Genomic DNA, 21908 nt, shown 5'->3' with positions numbered 1-21908 from the left:
GCCATGCTCATTCAAATGTAGGATATCCGGTTCAAACTTTCATAATAAAGCAGTCATTCATAATAAAGCTACGCTTTTATTTTCAGTACAATAATTTAGTTTATTGCTATTACTTAACTTAACGTGGTTTAAAATGTAAATGTCGTCACCGTCGCACATCCAAAGCTTAACGGCAAGTGTCAGAAATTAACCAGCAGTTTCAGTCGTTACTACAAGTTTTATTTTGAAGAGAAAGTCGTTTGTCTGCCTGGTTTGCCTTGATTAACCTACTACGACACACACGTGCGACGGAAATACGTCACGGCGCAAAGTATTGCGGTAAAGTGTGTTTTTCTGCTCTGCTGACGAACCACTGCCAACTGTCAAAATTAACAGAAAGCTGGCTGCCTTCTGGTCCACATTTTAGCCGTTATCCCTGGTTCTTACAGGTATTTCCTCACCGCACCTGGACGGGTTCTTGAAGTTCAAGCTGTAGGAACTATTTTGAATTTTAACTTTGACCATTTAACGGAAGCTAAGTGTAGTAAATTAATGTCGACTAGCTAGAGGGGCAAGAGTTCCCTTAAGTTTTAACGATGTTTAACTGGTTGTTGTTTTTTAATTTAGCTAGCAACTGTTGTTGTAGATAACACCTACTGTAAATCCTTTGTAAACAATCTTTTAACACTTCTCTAGCATCACAGTCTTACCAGCATTGTTTCATTGCAAACATACTGATAGAAAACCCTGATTTTGTGTCACCTGTCCATGTCTCTCCACACTCTTGTTAGGAAGTATGGGTCGTGGATATATAGTAGAAGACGCTGTGGAGGGGTATCTGTCTAAACTATGTCAACAACAAGCAGGTCCAGTCACAGGCCTGCTTATTGGACAGGTAAGCTTACAACTGTTTAGCATTAGACTATATGTAACAGTTTGCCATTAGTGAAACAGCAGTTGACCTAATATGTTAGTCTTAATACGATGAAGAAATAGGACAACACAAGCTGTGGAAAAGTGTCTGTGCAGAAGGTTCACTGACCAATAAACTGTGTCTGTCCAATAGTGTCATCTTTTTTGTTTTGTTTGATTTGTAACAGTGTTGTAGGTCGTAACATGATGTGGAAGAGTACTCTATGTGAAGTGAAGAAACTTATTAACAGTTACTGGTAATAATTTCAGAGCTCAGCCCAAAGGGATTTTGTCATCATGGCAACGCGGACGCCCCAAAGGGAGGAGTCTACGGCAGCGACTGGAAACTCTCTGGATAAGGAGTGGGTGACTGAACATGCCCGACAGGTGGGCAAAGGGGACGAAGGTCTAACCCAATACACATTCATGTGATCTTGAGTATTTAAGTATATTAAAGTGTATTAAATTGAGTCTTTAATTGTGTATTAAAATGTACCACTAGTTTTGTGTTACAGTATGTGTTCACTACTGGTTTGATCTTTTTCCAGGTGTCCAGGATGCTGCCCGGAGGCTTATCAGTACTTGGAGTCTTCATCATCACTGATACCGATGGCAAGGACACACTAACCACAGTCCGACAGGTGAGCTTCACATAAGCGTCTTGCAGCATACGCCTGTTGGGGTGTATTCTCCGATTACCCAATGAGGTAGCCGTAGCTGTCAGCCAGGAGCAGATGTTGTCAGGTGGTTCCCAACCACTGAGTGTTTCGACCCTTAATTACAACACTCCCTCCTCTCGTCTACTACAAATCCAGCAAGAGGCTCGTTCAGCCTCCCCTCCATCCTCCGAGCTGCTTGTTTCTGGCTCCTTTCGTCTGGGCCCACAGCTGATAACAGCCGTTACGTTGATCTGGCTGGGAAAACCTCTGCAGCTGATCTCCACGGGGGACAACCATGCCTGCCATCCTTTTTCCTTGCATTCCTGAACTAAAGGCTGCTACTTCAAGGCCTTTTTCTGATGGGCTTCTTCACAACTCTCCTCCAATGTCACTGTCAGCTCAACCACAATTATTTTCTGGCTTTCAGTTGACCACAACACAGATACAATATCTGGGAAAAGTTTTGTGCGCACCAACTCTGGAAACTGCAGCCTTCTTCCCACATCTACCCTCATCTCACAGGATCTGGCGTTTCAGGTTGGGCTTCGGTCTTTCAGAGACCGATCTTTGGATAAAGGCGTCTGCAGAATGAGTAAACGTAAATGTGATGTGATGTAATAATTTTCATAGGTCATTTCTTAATATTCCCTGTTGAATTTCCAAAGATCACAGCCTCTAAATGTAATACTACCATGTGGCAGTTGAATGGTGAAGCTCTGTCATCAAACCCTCATTTCAACACGTTAAACACGACCAGGATGAATTCACAAATCACTCCGCAATTTAAAATTTTAAATATCTAAATTCTAAAATGGGCCCATAGAAGTTAGGAAAAACTGATTTAAAGAAGATTACAGCACCACTTTCCTGGCTGTCAGTTGCTGTATGAAGCTTCAGGTCCTCTCAAGCTGAAGGATCAACTTCTGGCCACTAGGGGGCAGAAAAACATCACAATCAGCCATTGTAAATCCCTTGCTTATAAATTTATAAATGTGTGTGTGTGTGTGTTTTCTCTATGTGCAGCTGGTTTTCGCAGTGGAGAACCTGATCTCATCGGAGCACCTGTGGATCCCTGCAGATGACGACGTCACAGACTGTGTCGCCCTGCACGTCAACCCCAAAACCAGGAAGTATCCTTTTGCAGAGCCTTCTCACTGGATCAGGTAGCCGTCAGATACTGTGTGTGGGGTTTTCTTTAACCACACGTATCAGAACCGTCTGCAGAACATTTGACGTCAAAGACCCCAAGGTTAGTTCACATCTTTCGTTTCTCACTGAGCAGCAGTTTAGAGTTTTGTCACTGATTATTGTACAATTATTGTAACAGATGTTGCCATTTCAATATGAGTCATGGGAATGGTCATTTTTTACATTTGATTTTCACTGAAAAAAATATAAAAATGATGATGATGAGATTTCTTTGCTGCGGTCTGAAGCAAACAAGTACATTCCCTCACATCTGGAGAATCTGATTTGTGGCACAGCATCTCTGTAGCACCACAATGCTGCATTTATGTTTATTGTGACACATTTTACCTTTTACGAAAAAAATTGCAGCTCCTGGGATTTGGATATTGCACTTGGCCAAATTGCAATTTCAATAATACTGCGATAAATTGTTCAGCCGTTTAACGACTCAAGCTTGTGACCAATTCACTTCGATTTTTTTCAACTGACATCGTTTGGCACGATATTTAGATTTGAAAATGCAGTATTTTGTTGTTATCAATCATATCAATATCATTGGCTGTTCCAGAGCGTGGCCAAGCCAGCAGACTGGAAGTACCAGTCAGGTGTGTGTTCCTCCTGGACCACAGTGTCATGTTGTCTAAATGTGGACATGTTGGTGCCACTACCAAACAACAGAACCAATGCAGAAAACATGGATGCATGTCTCAAGGTAAAGCACACACACACACTCTGACACACACTCTCACACACAAATGCTTTTTTAGGAGCGTCAGTGGAACTGTTCTCAGCTCACTCTTTGTTTCAGGGGGGACTGGAAGCGTGGGCGAACCAGATTATGAGTGGCGTTTGTCTGATTGATGGAAAAAAGCTGCTGGAGGACACAGAGCTCTCAGCAGGACAGGTTGTAGAAATCTAACACAGAGAAAACTGTGTAAAGTGAATCTATTAAACCATATATTGGAGTCTTGCTCGAGGGCACTTTGGCAGTACGTGTTGGATTCAAATTTCCTACTTACCTCTTTTTATGTGCAGACTAACAATAGAGCTGCAACACTCAGTGATATAGCAGCAGGAAACCCAGGACTGTCCAGTGAAAAACTGTCATTCAGTATCATGTTGTAACTTGGACCAATCAAATATGAGCAGGTGCACATTCCTGGCGAATCACGTCGTCACATGAATACAATTCTTCTCTGTCTCTGTGTTGAGACAGAGAACTTGTGATACACTCCTGTCTCCTAGTGTTGTGAAATAAACCTTCAGACATTTATAAATCCGCACACTTCTGTCTAATGAGATATAAAATATATATAAGTCATTATAATATACAAAGAAGTTGAAGAACTGTGTGTGACTACAATAAAATGAAGCTAACTTATTTTGTGGATTGTGAGAAAGACGGGGTTTTAATTCAAACCTGCTGTGTGTGATTTTTCTCTGCAGAAGAGGAATGTGAGACAGACGTACACAACTCAGCTGCTCATCTCACCGGTAAGACTGAGCCTCTGTAATCTCTCAGGCCCAAAGCAGCACATTGCTCATCACAGCAGGAAGAAATAAAAACACACTCTTGTGTTTTGTATGTCACAATAGAGAATCATTTTGTTCTGTACCACTTTTGAAAATGTGAATATTTGTGGAAAAGGTCTAAATCTTCCCTACGACTTGAATCGTATATCGTACGCCGTGTAATCACTGCTGACCGTGACTTCCTGTGTGTTAGGACGAACAGAGGCCAACAGATGTGGTCCAGCGGTGCGGAGGCAGTGTGTCAGTCAGGGGAACGATCCACAGCAGAGCTTACATACACAGCAACAAGCCAAGGGCCAAGCTCGCTGAGAAGGTAACGCGTCAACATGTCACACAATGTCAAGAAATCCCAACATTTTGTCATGAAATCCTCATTGTGCACAGCTGCTGAAGAGGGATGTGGTTTCTACGGTGGCCACAAGGGTTCAAATGCTTCTGGAGGAGCTGCTGACATCAGAGGAGGAAAGCAAGAACAGCAGAGACAAGCAACAGAATGGTACACACACACACACACACACACACACACACATGCAGAGTTTTGCTGCCACATCTTTACTTGGACTGGATTGATCAGCAGCTTATGCCGTCTTTATTGATAATCACGGTGACATTAGGCAAGAGATATTAAAACTTGAGTCATCTCATCTTTTCCTAAATATCGACCAAATATTCAGCTGCTTTTCTACCTGTCTCTCTTTCAGAGCAGTTCTGCCTCCCCCGCCGTGTCTTCTGTCCTGTAAAAGCACCCGGGCCTGTGTGTGTGTGCGACTACCACTTCAGTGACGAGGGCTTGTCCGAGGTGACTGATCGGCTGAAGGAGATGCTGGACGTCGATGCGGCAGAAGAAGACTTAGACACCAAGCAGGAAATGACTGCTGAAATCACAGAGAAGAACACTATTAACGCAGGTTGGGAGTGTGTGCGTGTAAACCATAGAAATACCTACTTACAGTATAACCTACTGTCTGTCTTAAAGTTTGTTTCAAAATCATGCTTTGCTAGGTTGCCTTGACCTTTGACCTTTAGCCACCAAATTCTAATCACATTGATCTTGAGTCCGAACATTTCTACCAAGTTTGAAGGAATTCCCTCAAAGCCAAAACCGCCTTTTGTGGGGTCACGGTGACTTTGACCTGTGACCTTTGACCCCCAAAATCTAATATGTTCATCTTTAAGTTCAAGTAAATGTTTGTGCCAAATTTTAAGAAGTTCCTTCAAGGTGTTTCTGAGATATTGTGTCCACGAGAACTGGACGGCTCTGGTATAAAAAAGGTCTTTTAACCTTTAAAATTAGACAGGAAATGTTATTTACTGACCTGTGTGTGTGTGTGTGTGTGTGTGTGTGTGTGTGTGTGTGTGTGTGTGTAGGCTCGTTGTAATGATCAGGTTTGAGTGATTGAGATGTTATTTAATTGTACTGGATAAAACTGCGTCATGTGTTTTTAGAGCCGACTGTGGAATCTGACGAAGTGCTGGAACCCAAGAGGAACAACTACGCTGGTAAAACACTTTGTACTGTGGAAACAGCTGCAGCTGTTTCCTGTTGCATCTGTCATCACCACCCAGACTGAGCATTAAAAACACAGTCATGAAATCACAATGACCTCTGTCTAACCCACAGTTAACACGTTAACTTGTAGTAGAAGGTGATTTCATTCACTTCATCCAGAATGTTGTTCAGATTGTCGTTGCTGTATGAAAACTGTGCAGTTGGAGAAATATGTTTCAGGCCATCCAAACTGATGATGGAAAAAAATGATTGTGAATGTTTGACTTTGCTACTTAATTCACTAGAACAACAATTAAAGCCCATTCTGGCGAAAAGAACTGAACAAATCCGTACACTGTAATATGTCACCTGTATCTTAGACACAAAGGCTCTTGTGTCTTAAAGGTGTGTGTGTGCATGTTTATACAACCCGATTCTTCTTCTTCTCTGTGTTGTCCAGGTGTGGCTGTCGGTGCTGCTGTCGCCCTGCTCGCCACCGCTGCCTCGATGCTGTATCTCAATGATGTCTGACACACATCGAAATAAAGTGTTTTGTTTTGAACATAGCTGCTACGTGTGTGTTGGTTGAATCAGCAAAGACCCATAATTAACAGTTCCCTCTGGAGGTACGGCGCCGAACGTGTGAATGATGATGTAATGATCAGTATTAGGGCCACGTCCAGGGGAAAAAGAAATCTGACATTTCAAGAATAATATTTTGAGAATAAAGTCATAATATTACCAGAATTAAAAATCTAAAATTACGAGAGGAAAAATTTTTTTTAGGAATATTACAATCATATATTACATTACATTAAAACTGAGCCTGAACTGCTTCAGGCAGCTGCTGTTTGTCTGTCTCACAACATCATTTTTCTCATATTGTGACTTTTTTCCTCTAAAATTTACTTTTTCTAATAAAATTATTACTTTATGTTCATTTGACTTTTCTTCTAAAACTATGACTTTATTCTTATAGTATGACTTCTCGTAAAATTATGACTTTACTCCCATAATACTGACTGTTATTACGGCTTATTCTTGCAATGTTATGACTTTATTGTCAAAATTTCATTTATTTTTTTGTTATTGTGGCTGTAATACTCCGTCACACATAAACACAATGACAGAGAGATTATTTCGGTCATGGGTTTGAAAAAACTTCAGCACACTACAGAGCTAATGTTAGCATGCGGGTCTGTGGTCTAACTTGTGTCGGATCAGAACAGGGCCGGAGACAGACGTTGGAAACATTCGGGGCTTGCTTGGCAAAAGTCCTGCCCCCCTGTGCTGTGAAAGCTAGTGTGAGTTCACAGCCGATCATAACACATGAACAAAGGTCAAACACACTCCTACCAAAAAAGAATTCCTGACACCACTAAGAAATAATCTGGAAAACCAGATGATGTTAGTTCAGTGGTTCATGAGACACCAGACATAATGACTGACAGAAACCCAGACCCTTTTGTCACCATTATAAGTTTTGTTTTTATTATATTAGAAGCAGTGGTGCCGACCACTTTCCTGCTGCGTCTGGAGTGAAGAATGACAACACTGCTCAATCTCTTTCCTGTGATTTAAATGGCAGAAACAAAGCAGGCATTATCAAAAATAATTATACTGACACTTTTCTATGAGCATTCTGATTTATTGAAGGCACATCAGTTAAAAAGAACACATAGGTAGTGCTGGCCATATACATTCATTGTCAATCAACTTTTCTGTTTCGCTAAATCAATTTTGTAATCACATATTAGGGTTGGATATTCTACAATTTCTGGACCAAAAAATACATACATTGCATTTACTGCTTAAGGCAACAATTTGGATTTTTTTTTTTTTTTTTTTTTACTCAAAGAAAACATGTGATTAATCTTTTTAATGTGTCACAGCCGCCTTCATTTCAAGCACCCTTGTGATTTCATTTTAATGATTAAAACCATAAATACATTTCAAATTTTATAAATAGAAGATACAGATTGTTATTTTCCAATAACCAGTCTCATCAGTTTAGAATCACTACTACTAGTCTACAATTCATCACATTTCACAGCAATATTAAATACAATTTAAGTACCAAATTACCAGTGTATAGCAATTGTTTGTATAGTTATTTTTACATGTGGTGCATGACTGTTGAGTAGGCAGGGTTATGCCTTTGTGCCAAGTAGATATGTGAGTTAGTGTTTCATATGGCTGGTTTTCCAGATATGGATTAAGCTCGGCAGACCTAGACCACATCTCTGGAACTGTCCCACAGATGAAAACAAAGAAACTTTGCCAGGATCCAGCTGTCTTTACAAAATTTTCAGACTCATTTTTTTGGAGATTTTTCAGACCACAGAGGAAAAAAAAAATCTAATTTCTTCACCTCTCTTCAAGATCTGGAAAAGACGGTTTAACAGATGTTTTGCAAAATCCTGTGAGGGACTCTCCCACGTTTCATTGGTTTTGAACCCGGTGTCTCTTCTTCATCTCAGTCCCTTCTGAGTCCTTCATGCAAGCAACCAGGAAATCGCGACACTTAAGAGCGTACTGTTCAGGAAAATCCCGGAAATGACCAACATGGGGACTGGAAACAAAATCAAAACTGTCCACGGGGACGCCTTTCTGCTTCACGGTCTCCAAGAAGAGCTCAATGTCCCTGTGCCTGATCACCTGGTCTGCTTTGGAGTACAGGTAGAAATGAGGCCAGGCAGGTGGCCTCTCCTGCACAGCGTCATAGTGGTTCTTGTGGATGTACTTGGTCAGGGGGTACAGCACAACTCGCAACAGGAAAACAGTCACTGCAAAAAGTGCTAAGAGGACATACCTTAAAAAAGGGCTTATTTTTGGCCCTAAGGTGGCCGTCAGTGCACGCAGGGCCCCTCGGACATTCCCACTACCTGGGGCGCTGTCCACTACAGCTCCAATCACACACAGGGAGCTGAACTGTTTGTCACTGTGCAGCAACTCGACAATGTAACGGTACAGCATGAAGCCGCCATTACTGAAAATGTGGAAGAAAACAGGACTGTTCTCCACCTCATAGTCGTAGAGGATCTCCAGCAGCTTCAGGGCTGTGCTGCTCAGCTCCTTGTAGCCAAACGACTCTGAGATGAAGACCGTCTTCAGGGGAGCTGTGTAGCGGACGGTGACACATCCCTACAAGTGTAGAAAAACAAAGAAAGAAATGAGTGGATAGAGGTTTGCACAGCTTTCATGATGCCACTCTGCTACCAAAGGAACAATAGAGACAGTAGATTAGCTTGAGAGATTTGCTATTGAGCTTTCACCTGTTCATTGTAGATGGAGCTGTACTTGGAGAGGTGCTTGTCTTTGCAACCAGCCCAGCCCAACAGTATCACAACTGGCTCCTTTGTCCCCTGCCAGTGCCTCTCTGAAAACGAGACGGACAATAAGGCAGTGCGTTAGCAGATCTGCCACAGTGGGCTAGCATAAACTAAGCTAACAAGCGGGTTAGCACGATTTTTCACGGCGTACACGCTTTTTATAATGTTAGCATGTACGCTAATGAGCTAGCTGAGGCATTAACACACTAGTACAATGAAATGATGCTCACCCGACGTCCCCGCATCTGGAAACACGATGTTGTAATCTATTTCATCGTCTGCCATGTCTGCGCGCGAGGGTTACCGGCTGCTGTCGTTCGCTAACGTCAACGTTTGGTTCATTGGGCTGTCGGCGGGAGGATGATTATCAAGCTACCGACCGCACAGCACAGACAGGTCGGTGAACTGTAAGTGTCACTACGGTCCTTCTTCTTCCCAACCGGAGCACTTCTTCTTCTTCTTCGTGTTAGTGAGCGGCGTCAAGTTAAAGTCGCATTACCGCCCCCCTGCGTCCAACGGTAGCTACTGTTTCTTCCAAGTAAAACCGGAAGTCTTTGTTGCCATGGAGTTAGCCTGACAAACTGCCGTGTTGTTTTACAAAAAAAAACACTCAAAAACACTTATGGAGACGGAATAATGATTCATGAATTATGTAACTTTAATTATGTGCTCTGTCGAGATTAGGAGAAGAGGCTGTGTCAGTATATATTGTCCCAGAGTCAAGTTTCTACAGCGAAAAACTGATTTTTCCTAAATTATTATGATCAAACACCATCAATAAAGTGACGCCGCTAAAGGTTCTGCAGAGAAACTTTTTCCTAATAATACAATTAAGTATCTATTAACATATGCTTAATATTGTAAAGTAAACCTTGTTTTGGAAGACAAAGTAAAAAATACTGTGTAAAACAGATTAAAATCATCTCAAACTTCAACTTGCAGTGTTTGTGTTAACTTTTAATCTTTAAGTATGTAATGTTAAAAACCTGTAGAAGAACAATCTAAATACAATATTTAATGATTCAGATTAATTTTCTTACATTTCTCATAAAATATAATATACTGAAGAAATGCAAATTACATTTCTAAGTCTCTGTATGTAGTCTTTCAACTAAAGTAGGGTTGGAAACTACAAATAACATACACACCACTATTGACTTTATAACGCTTTTATTTAATATATTCAGATGTAAATTTACAATATCAAACAATTATTCACAAATAGTTCTACAGAGCTCCGGGGATGATTTGAAAATCTAAAACTGGCATTTCTCCATTGGTCTATCTTGCCTGCATTGTTTCATCTGAAAGTTACCAGTTACTTTGCAGATTGAGATTTTTACAAACATGTGATTGGTTCATAAAACAGGAGCCATTGCAACAGATTGGACTCCCCGAAGTTTACACATTAGTTAGAATCAGCTCCACCATGAGCACAATCTAACAATATAACACACTATATACTTTTACTTGTGATTGTGTATTTTTAAATTGTGGTTTTACTACTTTTACATGCGACCTGACTCCACTGCCATCGTGTTGGCAGGCTGACATGTCCACCTCCCTCACCAACACAACAAAGGAGTGAACACCTTTTGGAAGAATGGTTCCCCATCCCTCCTCCACTGGAGTTCAGAGACTCACAGAGTCAAAGTCAAGGAGAACTGAGCTGAATCTGTCCTGGGGGCAGGAGGCGGCCCGACACCACCAACCTCTATTTGAGGAAACTGCTCAGTACTTCGGCACTAGGGGGAGACATATCATCACAAAGGAAATTACATTTTCTATTTACTGACTATACTGAAATGTAAAATTAGTTTATTAAGCATGGGGTGACTGTGATTCACAAATATCCTTTATGGGCTACAGTCCTGTCCTGTGTTTGCTTTTTTGTTTGTTTATTTATTTGTTTGTTTGTTTTTCAATGGGCTACACAGTAAATTAGCGTTTGGTTATTTTATATAGTCTCTTTTCTGTCAGTGTACATCCTGCTTTGTGTTCACACAGATGTTTTCCTGACACAGATTGAAATGTTGCATCAATGAAAAAGCAGTGTGAACATATAACACACATTACATATAAAGGTGTGGGAGGAGGCTATACATTCAATTTACATGGTATTGATCCCGTTTAAGCCTGTTTTATGGAAAAGAAACTATCAAAACTTTGGTGCCCCCCCCCCCCAGAGAGATGAGGAAGACGGTGACCACAATGAAGATCTAAATGCCAGAGCTCCCTCTCCTCCACTCCAGCAGCTCCCGCCAATGAACTTAGGGATGGACGTCCCTGTTTATTATCGTCTTCTCTGTTCTGACCCATCTGCTTTTCCTTTCGTCTTATCCTTACGCTTTGCTTAATGCTCTCCCCCATGCTTTTCCTTATGCTAATCCTTTAGCTTATGTTCCTCCTTATGTTCCTCATTATGCTGATCCTTTTGCTTTTGGTTATGCCCCTCCCTGTAGTCCTCCTTACGCCCCTCTCTTTGCTGCTCCTTATGTTTCTCCTTACGCTGCTTTTCTTTTTTTGTTTAATGCTGATCCTCATGGTGTCCCTGAGCGGCTGATGAAGCAGCAAGATTGAAGCTGGAGATTTTAATAGAATAAAGCTGAGACTGAAAGAAAGACAAAAGAATCATTATTAAAGAGACGTACATTATTTTACTTCAGCAACAGGTCATTATACAAAATCTGGAATGATGGATAACCACCTCATCTCTCTCTGGCGGTTCACAGAGACGTAACAGCTAATGAAATCAGAAGAGGTGCGTCTGCGTTGTAATATATCGGTGGGTTTACAGTCCCAAGTCACTAATGCCATTATTCATTCTTTTTCTTTATTCTCCAAAGTTTCTGAATTCTACAGTTTGATAGGTAAGATCGAGAGAGGGTCTGCTAAAGAAATAAAATCAAGATGGGAGAATAAAACAAACCAACGTGGATGAAAAACCACATTGAATCTCCGTAGACTCTCAACTCTATGAGACTGAACATTCCCGCTGAAACTCTTTTACTAATAAATCTGACTTTTTTCTTGATGAATTATTTGTTGTATATCACACAAGAAAACAATGAAAAATGCCCATCACCTTATACTTTCATCAAATTGTCTTTTTTTCTCCAGCCAACAGTCAAAAAACCCAAAATAAAAGTTACTAAAATGTGAGACTGAAAAAAGGAACAAGTCATTGCATTTGAGAACGGTCACCTGTTGAGCATCTTTCCCTAAAACAATGAATCGATTGTCACAATAGTTGCCGATTAATTTTCTATGGATTGACTCATGAATGAATCAACTCGTCAGTGCATCACATGATAAGGAACCGTTCTCACTACAGACCGTTCGCCCCTGTTCGTGGAAAATCAAAGGAAATCCCCAGAAAGAAAGTTTCTTCTCTACCTGCTAAAACGCTCGCGGTGAAAGTGCTAGCATGTTAATATTAATGTCCAGCAGGTGTAATGTTAAGCACAGTCACCATCTTAGTTTAGCATGTTAGCATGACAATATTTGAACTCAAAGTACAGCTGAGGCTGCTGGGAATATTATTAGTTTTGCAGGTATTGGCTGAGGGTTGGTGTTGGATCATTAAACACATTTAAACCTGATGATGGTGCCACGTGGACATCTCGACCAATTTTCCAACAATCCATCGAAAAGATATTTCACTAAAAAAACATAAATGTCAGCCTCGTGGTAGCTCCAGAGGAACAGTCAGAGGACTCGTCCTCTGCGTACCATGAACGCCGAAATTTCACAGCAATCCATCTCAAAGGTGTTGAGATATTTCCGGCTGGATCAAAGTGGTGGAAAGACTTCGTCGTCCATCGAGCTGCACCACTAGCATGGCTAAAAACTGAAGTCGTGAACCTCTTCTTGTGTAAGCTGTGACTGTCCTGCTGTGTGTGTGTGAGTGTGCACACTACATTCTCCCTCCCCACACCATCTCCATCTTCTGCGTGTGGGCCTTGGACGACTTGGAGAAGGTGCTTTTAACCACGTTGAGAGGAGCCGCCTTGCCGCTGAGGTAAACCTTATTGAGACAGGTAGAAAGCCACGACTGCCCGTCCTTCTCCTCCACAGCTCCCGCTCCTTCCTTCTTTATGAGGGTGCACGAGTGGGCAAAGATGTATCCCGTCATGAAGGCGTCGAACCCCGCCCGGTGCGTTCCTGCCTCAGTCTTCTTCTGAGCTTCGGTCCCGGGCGAGCGGTCGCTGAACTTCTCTCTTCCTCCGTCTGCTGTTCTGTTTTCTACGCTGTCGTCCGCGTTGGTTTTCATGTTGCTGTCCTCATCAGTTGTGGCTATTGTTGCAGAGTTTCTGGCGTCTGGTTTGTCTTCACACACTCCGTTCCCTGTTTTCACGTTCTCTGCTTCCTCCTGTTGGACGTTTCCATCGCTTTCTGTGCACGGACCAGCAGTCGCCTTCTGATGGTCATCCGGAGTTTCTTCTTGATCCACCTCCATGTGGCGCACTTTGTTTTCAGGGGCACTGTCAAAGCTGGAGGAGCCCTCTGCGACCGCTCCTCCACCTTTCTTCTTCTCTCTCTGCCTCTTCCTCTTTTTCCTCTTGTCCTCCTTGCCCTTCTCATCCTGCAGGATTATCAGGTCGGTGTCGTGGGATAATGGACACTGGGCACCATTTGGACACCAGCCAAATGCCTGTCAAACAAACACATACACACAGAAAGACAAGGTAAATAAAAATATTAACATACAAATACATGCTGACTACTTGGCTTGTATGTGCTAACAGGACTGTTCCTTTCCTCAGGTCCTTATTTCACTGAAGTGTGAGAAGTTTAGTCAAACAGAAAGTTAACAAAGGTTCAAACTCACAGAGAAGCGCTGGCAGATGTCAGTCTGTCCCTCAGCAGAGGCTGCAGCTGGACACTCTCTGTAGTCCACGTAAGCGGACATGTGACCGGCGTACGGACAGAACTCTACATGGACATGAGGTCCGGTCCCTCCAGAGGTCAAACTGCGGCTGTTGTCCAGCTTACTGGAAGTTGAAGGGCATAAAACATAGATCTATGAGTTTACAGAGGCTTAACAGATGCTTTTGAGACACTGTTTTCAATTGTTTGTAGATGTGAGTAATTTCAAACTGTTGACGATGTGAATATTTGAGTCGATACTCTATTATAAACCCGTACTCACCATTTCTTATAGGCATACTCCAGATAGGAGGCAGGGAGCCGCAGCTCAAACTCAGTGACATATTTAGTGTCATAGATTCCAGCAGGAAACATCTCAGACAGGTCGGCGGTGAAGGTGGCCAGGCGCTCGGGCAGATGAGCATAAAAACTCTGTAGAGAGAGAAAACCAAACAGTTATTAGATAAAATCTGTACGCTGTGAGAAAGACACAAACCCAATACAAATCAATTATTATACTTTTGTCACTGTATGCACTCTTGTTTTTACCACAGCTAATGATTTAGACATTTCTACTGCAAAGAAAACCAGTGAAACACATTCAACATCTACATTAAAAAGGAATGGAACCGAGAGATAAAGATCATACTTGGTAAAGGAAGGCCATGTCGATGAGGCCGTTGTGGAGCACCAGGGGTTTCCTGGCACGCAGCAGTTCAGTGAATAAGGCCCTGATGTGGACACCGCGGTCGTCCGATCCTCCCTAACAAAGAGGGCAGAGAGAGAAAGCACAGCCAGAAATCACATATTAAACTGAGGAAGTTCAAATCTCCTTTGCAGTGTTCTTTGTTATAATGCTAGAGACAGGTAGAACAGAGAACACAGTGGGCACAGGACACAAAAGAGCATGGAGCATGTAGGCATCATCACCTTATTATTGCCCTTGCAGTAAGGGATTCCATGAGCGTACTGCTTGTTAAAGTCAAATCCGTGCTGCACCAGGAACTGGACTGACTGGGGCTCTATGATGTACTCCTCCGAGCACAGCAGGGTCAGGTTATACACCTGGACCAGGTATGTGTCTGCAGCCTGGGGAAGGGAGGAGAGGGGAGGGGAAGATGAAAGACGGAGGGAGCAGAGGATAAATTCACAGACGTAACACATGTAGATTTAAAGAAGTCTGCTTGAGAACAACCTAATTGGCATTCTGCTGTATAGCTGCTCTCATGCTCATTGTTAATATATAATAATCACTAATATAAATCATATGGCCAAAAGTATATGGACACAAGTGTCCACAACTTTTAGGCTGTTGAATAAGGCATCATCTTGTACCTTGGAGTCCAGTTTCTTGTAGCAGGCAATTCCCAGGGAGAGGATGGAGCGGGAGCGTGCTGCGTGGCATATGGCTTTATATCTGTCCTCTATGGATCTGAAACATCACAGCGAGAGTCAGGGCCAACTCAGAGGTATGCAAACACCAAAAAGCAGTCAGAGATGTTTGACACTGACTTAGAAACCTATATATGTACACTGGTCACTTCATACTGTTTCAGGTGTGTGGGTGTATGTGCTGGAATGAAGTGAAGAGGAAGAGAGGATCACTAATGTCTTTACTCACTCGGCCAGCAAGGATTTCCTGTTCCCAAGACCACTCAGCTCCTACAACAACACAGAGACCACTTACTACGTATCAATATTTTAGTATATGTGATTTTGATGCACGTCCTGAGCCTATCTCCGACCCCAGTTGTGTCTCTCAAGTGATAATACAGAAGAGGGAAAACTAGTTCATAAGTCAGGTACACGCTGGTCGGACACACACACACACACATACACACACACAAAAACCACTGCACTTACCGTGTCTACTGCAACGAAGGACGACGTTTTAATGGCCACTACCATAGCAGGCCAAAGCTCTTTGAAATTATCATTCTGGACATCAATGACCGGAACCACCAGTGAAAATGCCATGTTGATCTCAACGTAATTTACTGAGTGAAGAGCTAACGGCTCTTTTTTTCGCGGCTGGAACGTTTTCTGCCGTTACAGATGCTAACTGCAATTTTAGCTAGCTTAGCTAACTAACTTGCAAGGGTGTTCATTGTAGGACTTAGCTTGCTGCTTACGTGTTATATTATCTTCATAAATTTTCTAATTATTTTCACATTTATTAATTTCTTGCCACTCACTCGGATCGACAACTAACAGCGGCTCAACCGTAAACATTTCAACGTGCTTCTTGGGGTCTTACCCATAGTAGTTTGACTTTTACCGGAGCGTAAATAAAAAATAGTCTGTCACTATATATACGCACAAAAGTATTCAAAATTAATTAAAATAGAAACTTCACTATAAATTGTGGAAAACTTTTGTAATTTTCTTTCTGTGTTTTATTTTTTGCTATTCAATAAAATTTTCAGGCAGGCATTTACAGTAGGCACATATAAACAATACGTCACCATATTCAACCATCGAAGAGAAGTGCGCCATTTTGGCTCAAACAAAGTAAGAAACATTTTATCTTAGATAAACTATTTTAAACTGTATCCATTAAATTCTATGTAAACATATGTAGGACAGCACTCCGGTTTCCACTAGTGAACATTTGCTGCGAATGTAACTTTTCCCGTCTTTAAATCGCGTTAGCAGTTAGCTAAAAGTAATGATTAAAATCCCCAGCTGAGCTCCATTGCCAGCCAAGCTAACTTAACGTCTGCTAAATTTAGCTCTGCTGTATGTTTTAACTGCTGCAATGGGTGGCTGCTCCGCTCCAAACTGCTCCAATTCAACCAGCATAGGCAAACAGCTGTTTAGATTCCCCAAAGACCCTGTCCGTAAGAAGAAGTGGGTGGTGAACTGCCGTCGTGACTTTGAACCAACTCCTCACTCCAGACTCTGTCAGGTAAGTTTACACCGAGACTGTCATCTTTGTGTCTTAACGCTAACATCAGTAGCATTTTCAGTCCAATATAAAACCAAAGGATAAACAGGGTAGGAGAGTGCATCAAAAAATAAAGTCACTGCTTTTATTTATGTATTTATTTATTTGCATGCTGAATTATCTCCAGGTGTAGTTGATAATCACCTTCCTTCCGCCACACCTAACGAAACGTTGCATTCACTCAATGCATGATCTTTCTTTTCTTTTCTATTTTTCTTGTGTTGGATAAAATGGATAAGTGTACATGTGTTTTGTTTCCCCAAGGATCATTTTGAGCAGAGCCAGTTTGAGGAGATAGCCAGGTCTCCAGCCGGGGGAAAGAAGCTGAAGCCCAATGCCATCCCGACTCTGTTCAGTGTTGGAGACCCTCCTTACCCTGCAGTCACTACTCCCTACATCCTGCTGCCCCTGAAACCTGATCCAGGTAACTGAACACACTGCCAAATTTCTTCTTGATTACTCTGTATTACATTACATGTGGCAGGTCAGGGTAGTTTTGGTACTTTACTAAACTTACAGACCTTCTCAAGCACATCTGCTTTCTCAGGAAGCATTTGCGGGACTGAAAAAGTAGACGTACTGGATAATGCTGTGTAGTCAAACAGAAACCTTGAAGTCTAACAAACTCAATACAACATTAATTCTGATTGTCACTAGTACTTATATTTTGAATTTCTCATAATGTTATCAATGTCTTAACAACATGTACACAGCTGGCTTCTCAGTTCATCTGCATAAAAATACACAGGGTGATTTCTTAGATAAAAGTTAAGTAAAGTGTCTCTGTGAAATAAGAATTGCTGATGCTCCGCAGGTCTGTGGAGGTTTTTACCCACTTTTAGCTCATTGTTGTTCATCATCAAATGCTTGTTGATGAATATAGTGAAGCATGTAGCAGAGTAAAGACATATGGTTTACTCTGGAGTTGTTGGAGACCAAAACAGAGCTTAAAGGGGAGTTACTACTGAACTTACATTCAGGACCCTGAATCACGACTCAAAATCAATGGTAATGTAGAATGTGTAAATAGGCTTTTGGTCACATGTTATCAGAAACACCTTTTATAAATTGTGTCTGTTGTGTATCTGTCAGCTTTGATGTTTTTCTGCCCTCTAGTGGCCTAAAACTGACTAGCTTAATTTGCCAATTAAAAATTAGATCAGTGCATCTTCATCAAAGTCATGTTATTATCCTGAAATACCTTAGAGTTATAACTTTGATATAATACAGAGTAATCTCTTTAAAAACTGTGGTGTAACATTAAAAATGTACCAGATCCCAGGGGAGGAAATACCGTTCTATTTAGACAATGCTTTGTGTCCCAGTGGAGAAAGAGATGAATTTTGGTGACCATGGTTATGCCAGACGCACCCCTCTGCCTGGGATGGAGGAGGATGATGCAGACAGGACAGGCGAGGACCAGCAGCCCTGCACACAGTGTCAACTCCTCAAGAAACAGTTGGAGCAGGAGATGCAGCACACTGCAAGGCTACAGAAGGAGGTGGGATGACTGCTGGTGTCTGTCTTGACTTTTTTCCTTTCTGAAGTGGCAGCATGCTGAAACAGTGTCACTGGGTCAGACCTATGAAATCTGTGGTGGTTAGCTTTACAGCTTACATAAGCTTCCATCGCCTGGTTATTTAATTACTGGCTATAAATATCTGTCAGCTGTCTTGACTTTGATGTGACTAAGATCTAAAAGCCAAGAAACAAAGTCGTTTGAAGAATCATAAGTTGAAGTATGCAGCAGTGCTTTCTGTTCTAGCCCTCACAAACCATTTCCCTCTCTGTCTGTGACAGGCAGAGGAGATGAAGAAACGTCTTTATCGTCTGGACCGGATCGAGAAGGGCCTCCAGAACTTCCTGTACGAAGATCAGATTCGCGCCCTGTCCCTCACCAAGCGCTCCCGCCGGGCTGTCTGGTCTCCAGAGACCATCCTGAAGGCCCGAAAGATCCGCTGTGCAGTTGGTACCAAAGGATACGAGTACTTGAGAGAGCTGGGATATCCGTTACCTTCATATAGAACTCTGTGTAATCGCCTGGAGACTAAGATCATGGTGACGACTGACATGAGCTGTGAGGAGCTGGCAGAGCTGGGACTCGGGCTCATGGCCACTTGCGACAGTCCCACAGAAGGTGTTGGGGACAATGATGAGGAACAACTGATAGGTGTTTTGTCCTGATCCTGGCAGGTGACGCGGTCACATGATCCATTCACTCTAACCAAAGGAAGAATGTGCAGAATTTGCTGTGTTAGAAATCTGCAGATCTGACGTCAGGTGAAAGAAGATGAGGCACGTTATTCTTCTTATCTCATCTATGAAAGAGTCAATATAAACGTATGCTTCTCTTGACAGAGATCGTAAGTTCACAGGTTTTAAATGTCACCTGGTTGTGCTTGTGATCTGCACTACTAAGGCATGGCTTTGCTTAGTGAGAAGCTGGGGCTTGCAGCTAGCCTAGGTTTACGCTTATGGTGTTTCTTACCCTGAAGCCGCTTGAGCTACACTATAATCTTGAACATGAGACGAGACACACTTCACAGCCTGGACGAGCAGAGTATGTCTGAAAGGTTGAGATTGTAAGTGTAGAAATAATTTACACAAAGCCTGGATTACTGTGTGTTTCACTGACAGTGTTTACATGCACAATAAAACTGGTTTTATTTAGTATTATCAAATGTACAGAGAGAAAATAAGCTCCTGTCCTGCGTAAGGATATGAGTATTCTGATATTATAAGGACTGGCTTTAAGGCAAGGGGTTTTTTTCTGGTAAAATTCCCTCAATATGTATCTGTTGAAGGTAAAGCAGCATCAAACAAACGGGATTATTTTTCCATTTAAACATAATCAGTGGGTTCTGGTCTCAAACCATGCTGGTTTACAATCATAGAAATTTTGTCAACAAAGTCAGAGTTAGGGTTGATTGAGTCATGTACTGTATTTTGATCACATTTGCAAAACTGAAACCTTCACTTTTTTCCAGAAGGTTCCAAAATCTTCTATCAGTCACAAAGGATAGATTTCATCAGGGAGCACATGTTTAGAGCTGCGTTCAGTCAAGGCAAGGAAAGTAAATCCTCCAGTGGTAAATAAACGGTGTAATTCTACACTAGAGAGATTTAAAATTTCATTTAGTTGGACGTTTGTTCTGTCTTGACGTGTTCATATTTGCAGTGCATTTGAAATTACCACGAAGACTATCAAAGAAGCTCAAGCTGATCTCAGCAAGTCTCATGACATTCAGTATCACAAACACTCGCAGTGTAAAAAAAAAATAATAAAGTGACCGTAAAGAATGAAGTGTATTCTTTGGTTTTGTGTTTACAAAATGTTTCACCACATCTAAAGGCGTCGTACACTGTAAATCAGCCAACGGCCTGTAGCAGATAAACGGCCTCGATGGCGTCACGCCACTGGTGAGATTAGAGCTGAAATTAAACTGATGTGTGTAGCTTCTGTTGAAGTTATCTTTTACCTTGAATAGAACAAAGAATGAATTTTACTTTGGCCCAGTTTGGACTTTGAGCAAATCACTCATGTTAAAGATTAGATATTTGTTTTCTGCAGCTGGTTTGTTACCTGAGGTGAACTGTAATGTAAATAACATCAAGGTTGAAAGATGTATTTGACAAATCTCAAACGTCGCGTACAGATTTCATTAGACTGACCAGTACATTAAAGTACTGTACAGTACGTGTATACAGAACAGTTTACATCAGTTTCTATCACTTTGACTTTCATTGATTCTGGCTTCTTGCCTCATGCAAGAGTTGGACGATGGGTTTGTTTGTCCTGGTGACATTCACCTCTGCACAGTCCAAAGCCTGACTCACGCATAGTAAAGCAAATATTACTCAGTACTGAGATCAATATACAACACAAAAGTCCTTCTCATGGTAAATAGGACCAAGAGTCTAGTCATGCTAGCAGCTCTGTAAGGAGAGAAGTGCTTTGAGCTAAATGCTAATGTCAATATGCTAACATGAACGTAAAAGCAATGCTAATAATGCTAAAAATAAGCAGGTATGTTTACTGTGTTCATCTTAGTTCAGAGTGCTAGCATGCTAACATTTGCATATTATCAGTAAACTAATGCTAATGGGAATCTCATCTGTTTTCGCAGATATTTGTCATAAACCAGATACTGTGGCAGTGACACTTTGGGCCTGACGGTGGCGCTATCTGAAAAGTCAAGTTATTACAAAATGTCATAGCTATCTGTCCAATAGTTGTTAAGACATTAAACCTAAATCTACAACTTTCAACCTCACGGTGGGGCTGAAGGAAGGAAAGTCAGGTGCTCCCCAAAGTTTGTTCATAAGTTGTTGAGATGTTTCAGTCTATTTCAAAGAGACGCTGCCACTCCTGGAGCTGTTAGCATGGCTATAAACATTAAAAGCCTCTCAGTGAAAACTGCAGTATGTAAACACTGCTGCTCTACAACAGCCTCTGTTTAACAAGTGGCTCATCAGACTGGAACTTACAGTGACTCTGTGAAAAAGGTTAAAATGATCATTTCACGTTGAGTATCCACTGAACCGGGATCAGCAGTGACTCTAATGGAAAGTCCAGCTGATGATTCTATTAACAGAAAAGGAAAACAAACATGTGCAGATGTGTAGTGTGCTTGTGTTGGATAAGTGACTGCTGTCTGAAAGTCGGTATGCACCGTGAGTAGATACCGCACAGGTGCTTCAGCTCTGAGTGCGCTGTTGACGTGCACCCGCAAAGCAACACTGACAGGAAGGAGAGTCGGTGCTCACAGCTAAATAAAATAAAATCAATGCAGCTACAGGCAGAAAGTTAGTTGTGTACTAAGTACAAAACAGCATTCTGTTGCAGCTATTATATTATTATACATACTGTATGCTATATGTACTTGGTATTGAAATGGGAAATGTTCAGGGTGTAATTAATAACTGGGAATTTCAAATTAAAGTTCTTTGACCTCAGCAGTTCCTATATATTTATATCACTATCTCTATAGTATATGAGG

The 21908-nt window shown here is 41.7% G+C and overlaps 4 protein-coding genes across 5 annotated transcripts; 2 read left to right on the top strand and 2 right to left on the bottom strand.

Moving 5' to 3' along the window:
- The first annotated feature begins 289 nt into the window (after window positions 1-289).
- odr4 (odr-4 GPCR localization factor homolog) lies at window positions 290-6326 on the top strand. 2 transcript variants are annotated; one of them, XM_056390348.1, is made up of 14 exons: window positions 290-428; window positions 771-874; window positions 1162-1278; window positions 1440-1532; window positions 2574-2680; window positions 2763-2799; window positions 3307-3450; window positions 3547-3642; window positions 4185-4232; window positions 4465-4584; window positions 4656-4767; window positions 4973-5179; window positions 5718-5771; window positions 6221-6326. In XM_056390348.1, the coding sequence occupies exons 2-14, from the start codon at window positions 776-778 to the stop codon at window positions 6289-6291; spliced, it is 1305 nt and encodes a 434-aa protein (XP_056246323.1). In that variant the 5' UTR covers window positions 290-428; window positions 771-775; the 3' UTR covers window positions 6292-6326. The 2 variants fall into 2 exon arrangements, with proteins under 2 accessions (XP_056246323.1, XP_056246324.1); XM_056390349.1 differs by having other exon boundaries at window positions 337-471.
- Window positions 6327-7589: 1263 nt separating this feature from the next.
- On the bottom strand, window positions 7590-9561 carry tmem53 (transmembrane protein 53). The gene is made up of 3 exons (XM_056391675.1): window positions 9323-9561; window positions 9036-9139; window positions 7590-8904 (listed from the first exon to the last, which is right to left on the bottom strand). The coding sequence occupies exons 1-3, from the start codon at window positions 9375-9377 to the stop codon at window positions 8203-8205; spliced, it is 861 nt and encodes a 286-aa protein (XP_056247650.1). The 5' UTR covers window positions 9378-9561; the 3' UTR covers window positions 7590-8202.
- A 682-nt stretch (window positions 9562-10243) lies between these two features.
- On the bottom strand, window positions 10244-16201 carry toe1 (target of EGR1, exonuclease). Its single transcript, XM_056391993.1, has 8 exons — window positions 15825-16201; window positions 15583-15623; window positions 15297-15393; window positions 14892-15050; window positions 14611-14724; window positions 14245-14393; window positions 13924-14086; window positions 10244-13746 (listed from the first exon to the last, which is right to left on the bottom strand). The coding sequence occupies exons 1-8, from the start codon at window positions 15936-15938 to the stop codon at window positions 13009-13011; spliced, it is 1575 nt and encodes a 524-aa protein (XP_056247968.1). The 5' UTR covers window positions 15939-16201; the 3' UTR covers window positions 10244-13008.
- Window positions 16202-16450: 249 nt separating this feature from the next.
- On the top strand, window positions 16451-20208 carry si:ch73-382f3.1 (uncharacterized protein LOC100151273 homolog). Its single transcript, XM_056391996.1, has 4 exons — window positions 16451-16869; window positions 17173-17332; window positions 18234-18409; window positions 18709-20208. The coding sequence occupies exons 1-4, from the start codon at window positions 16720-16722 to the stop codon at window positions 19090-19092; spliced, it is 870 nt and encodes a 289-aa protein (XP_056247971.1). The 5' UTR covers window positions 16451-16719; the 3' UTR covers window positions 19093-20208.
- Window positions 20209-21908: the final 1700 nt, after the last annotated feature.

The sequence above is a fragment of the Seriola aureovittata genome, chromosome 12, assembly GCF_021018895.1.
Source record: "Seriola aureovittata isolate HTS-2021-v1 ecotype China chromosome 12, ASM2101889v1, whole genome shotgun sequence".
NCBI lineage: Eukaryota > Metazoa > Chordata > Actinopteri > Carangiformes > Carangidae > Seriola > Seriola aureovittata.
Note: the sequence above shows the minus strand (reverse complement) of the source record. Positions and strands in the feature narration are given on the sequence as shown.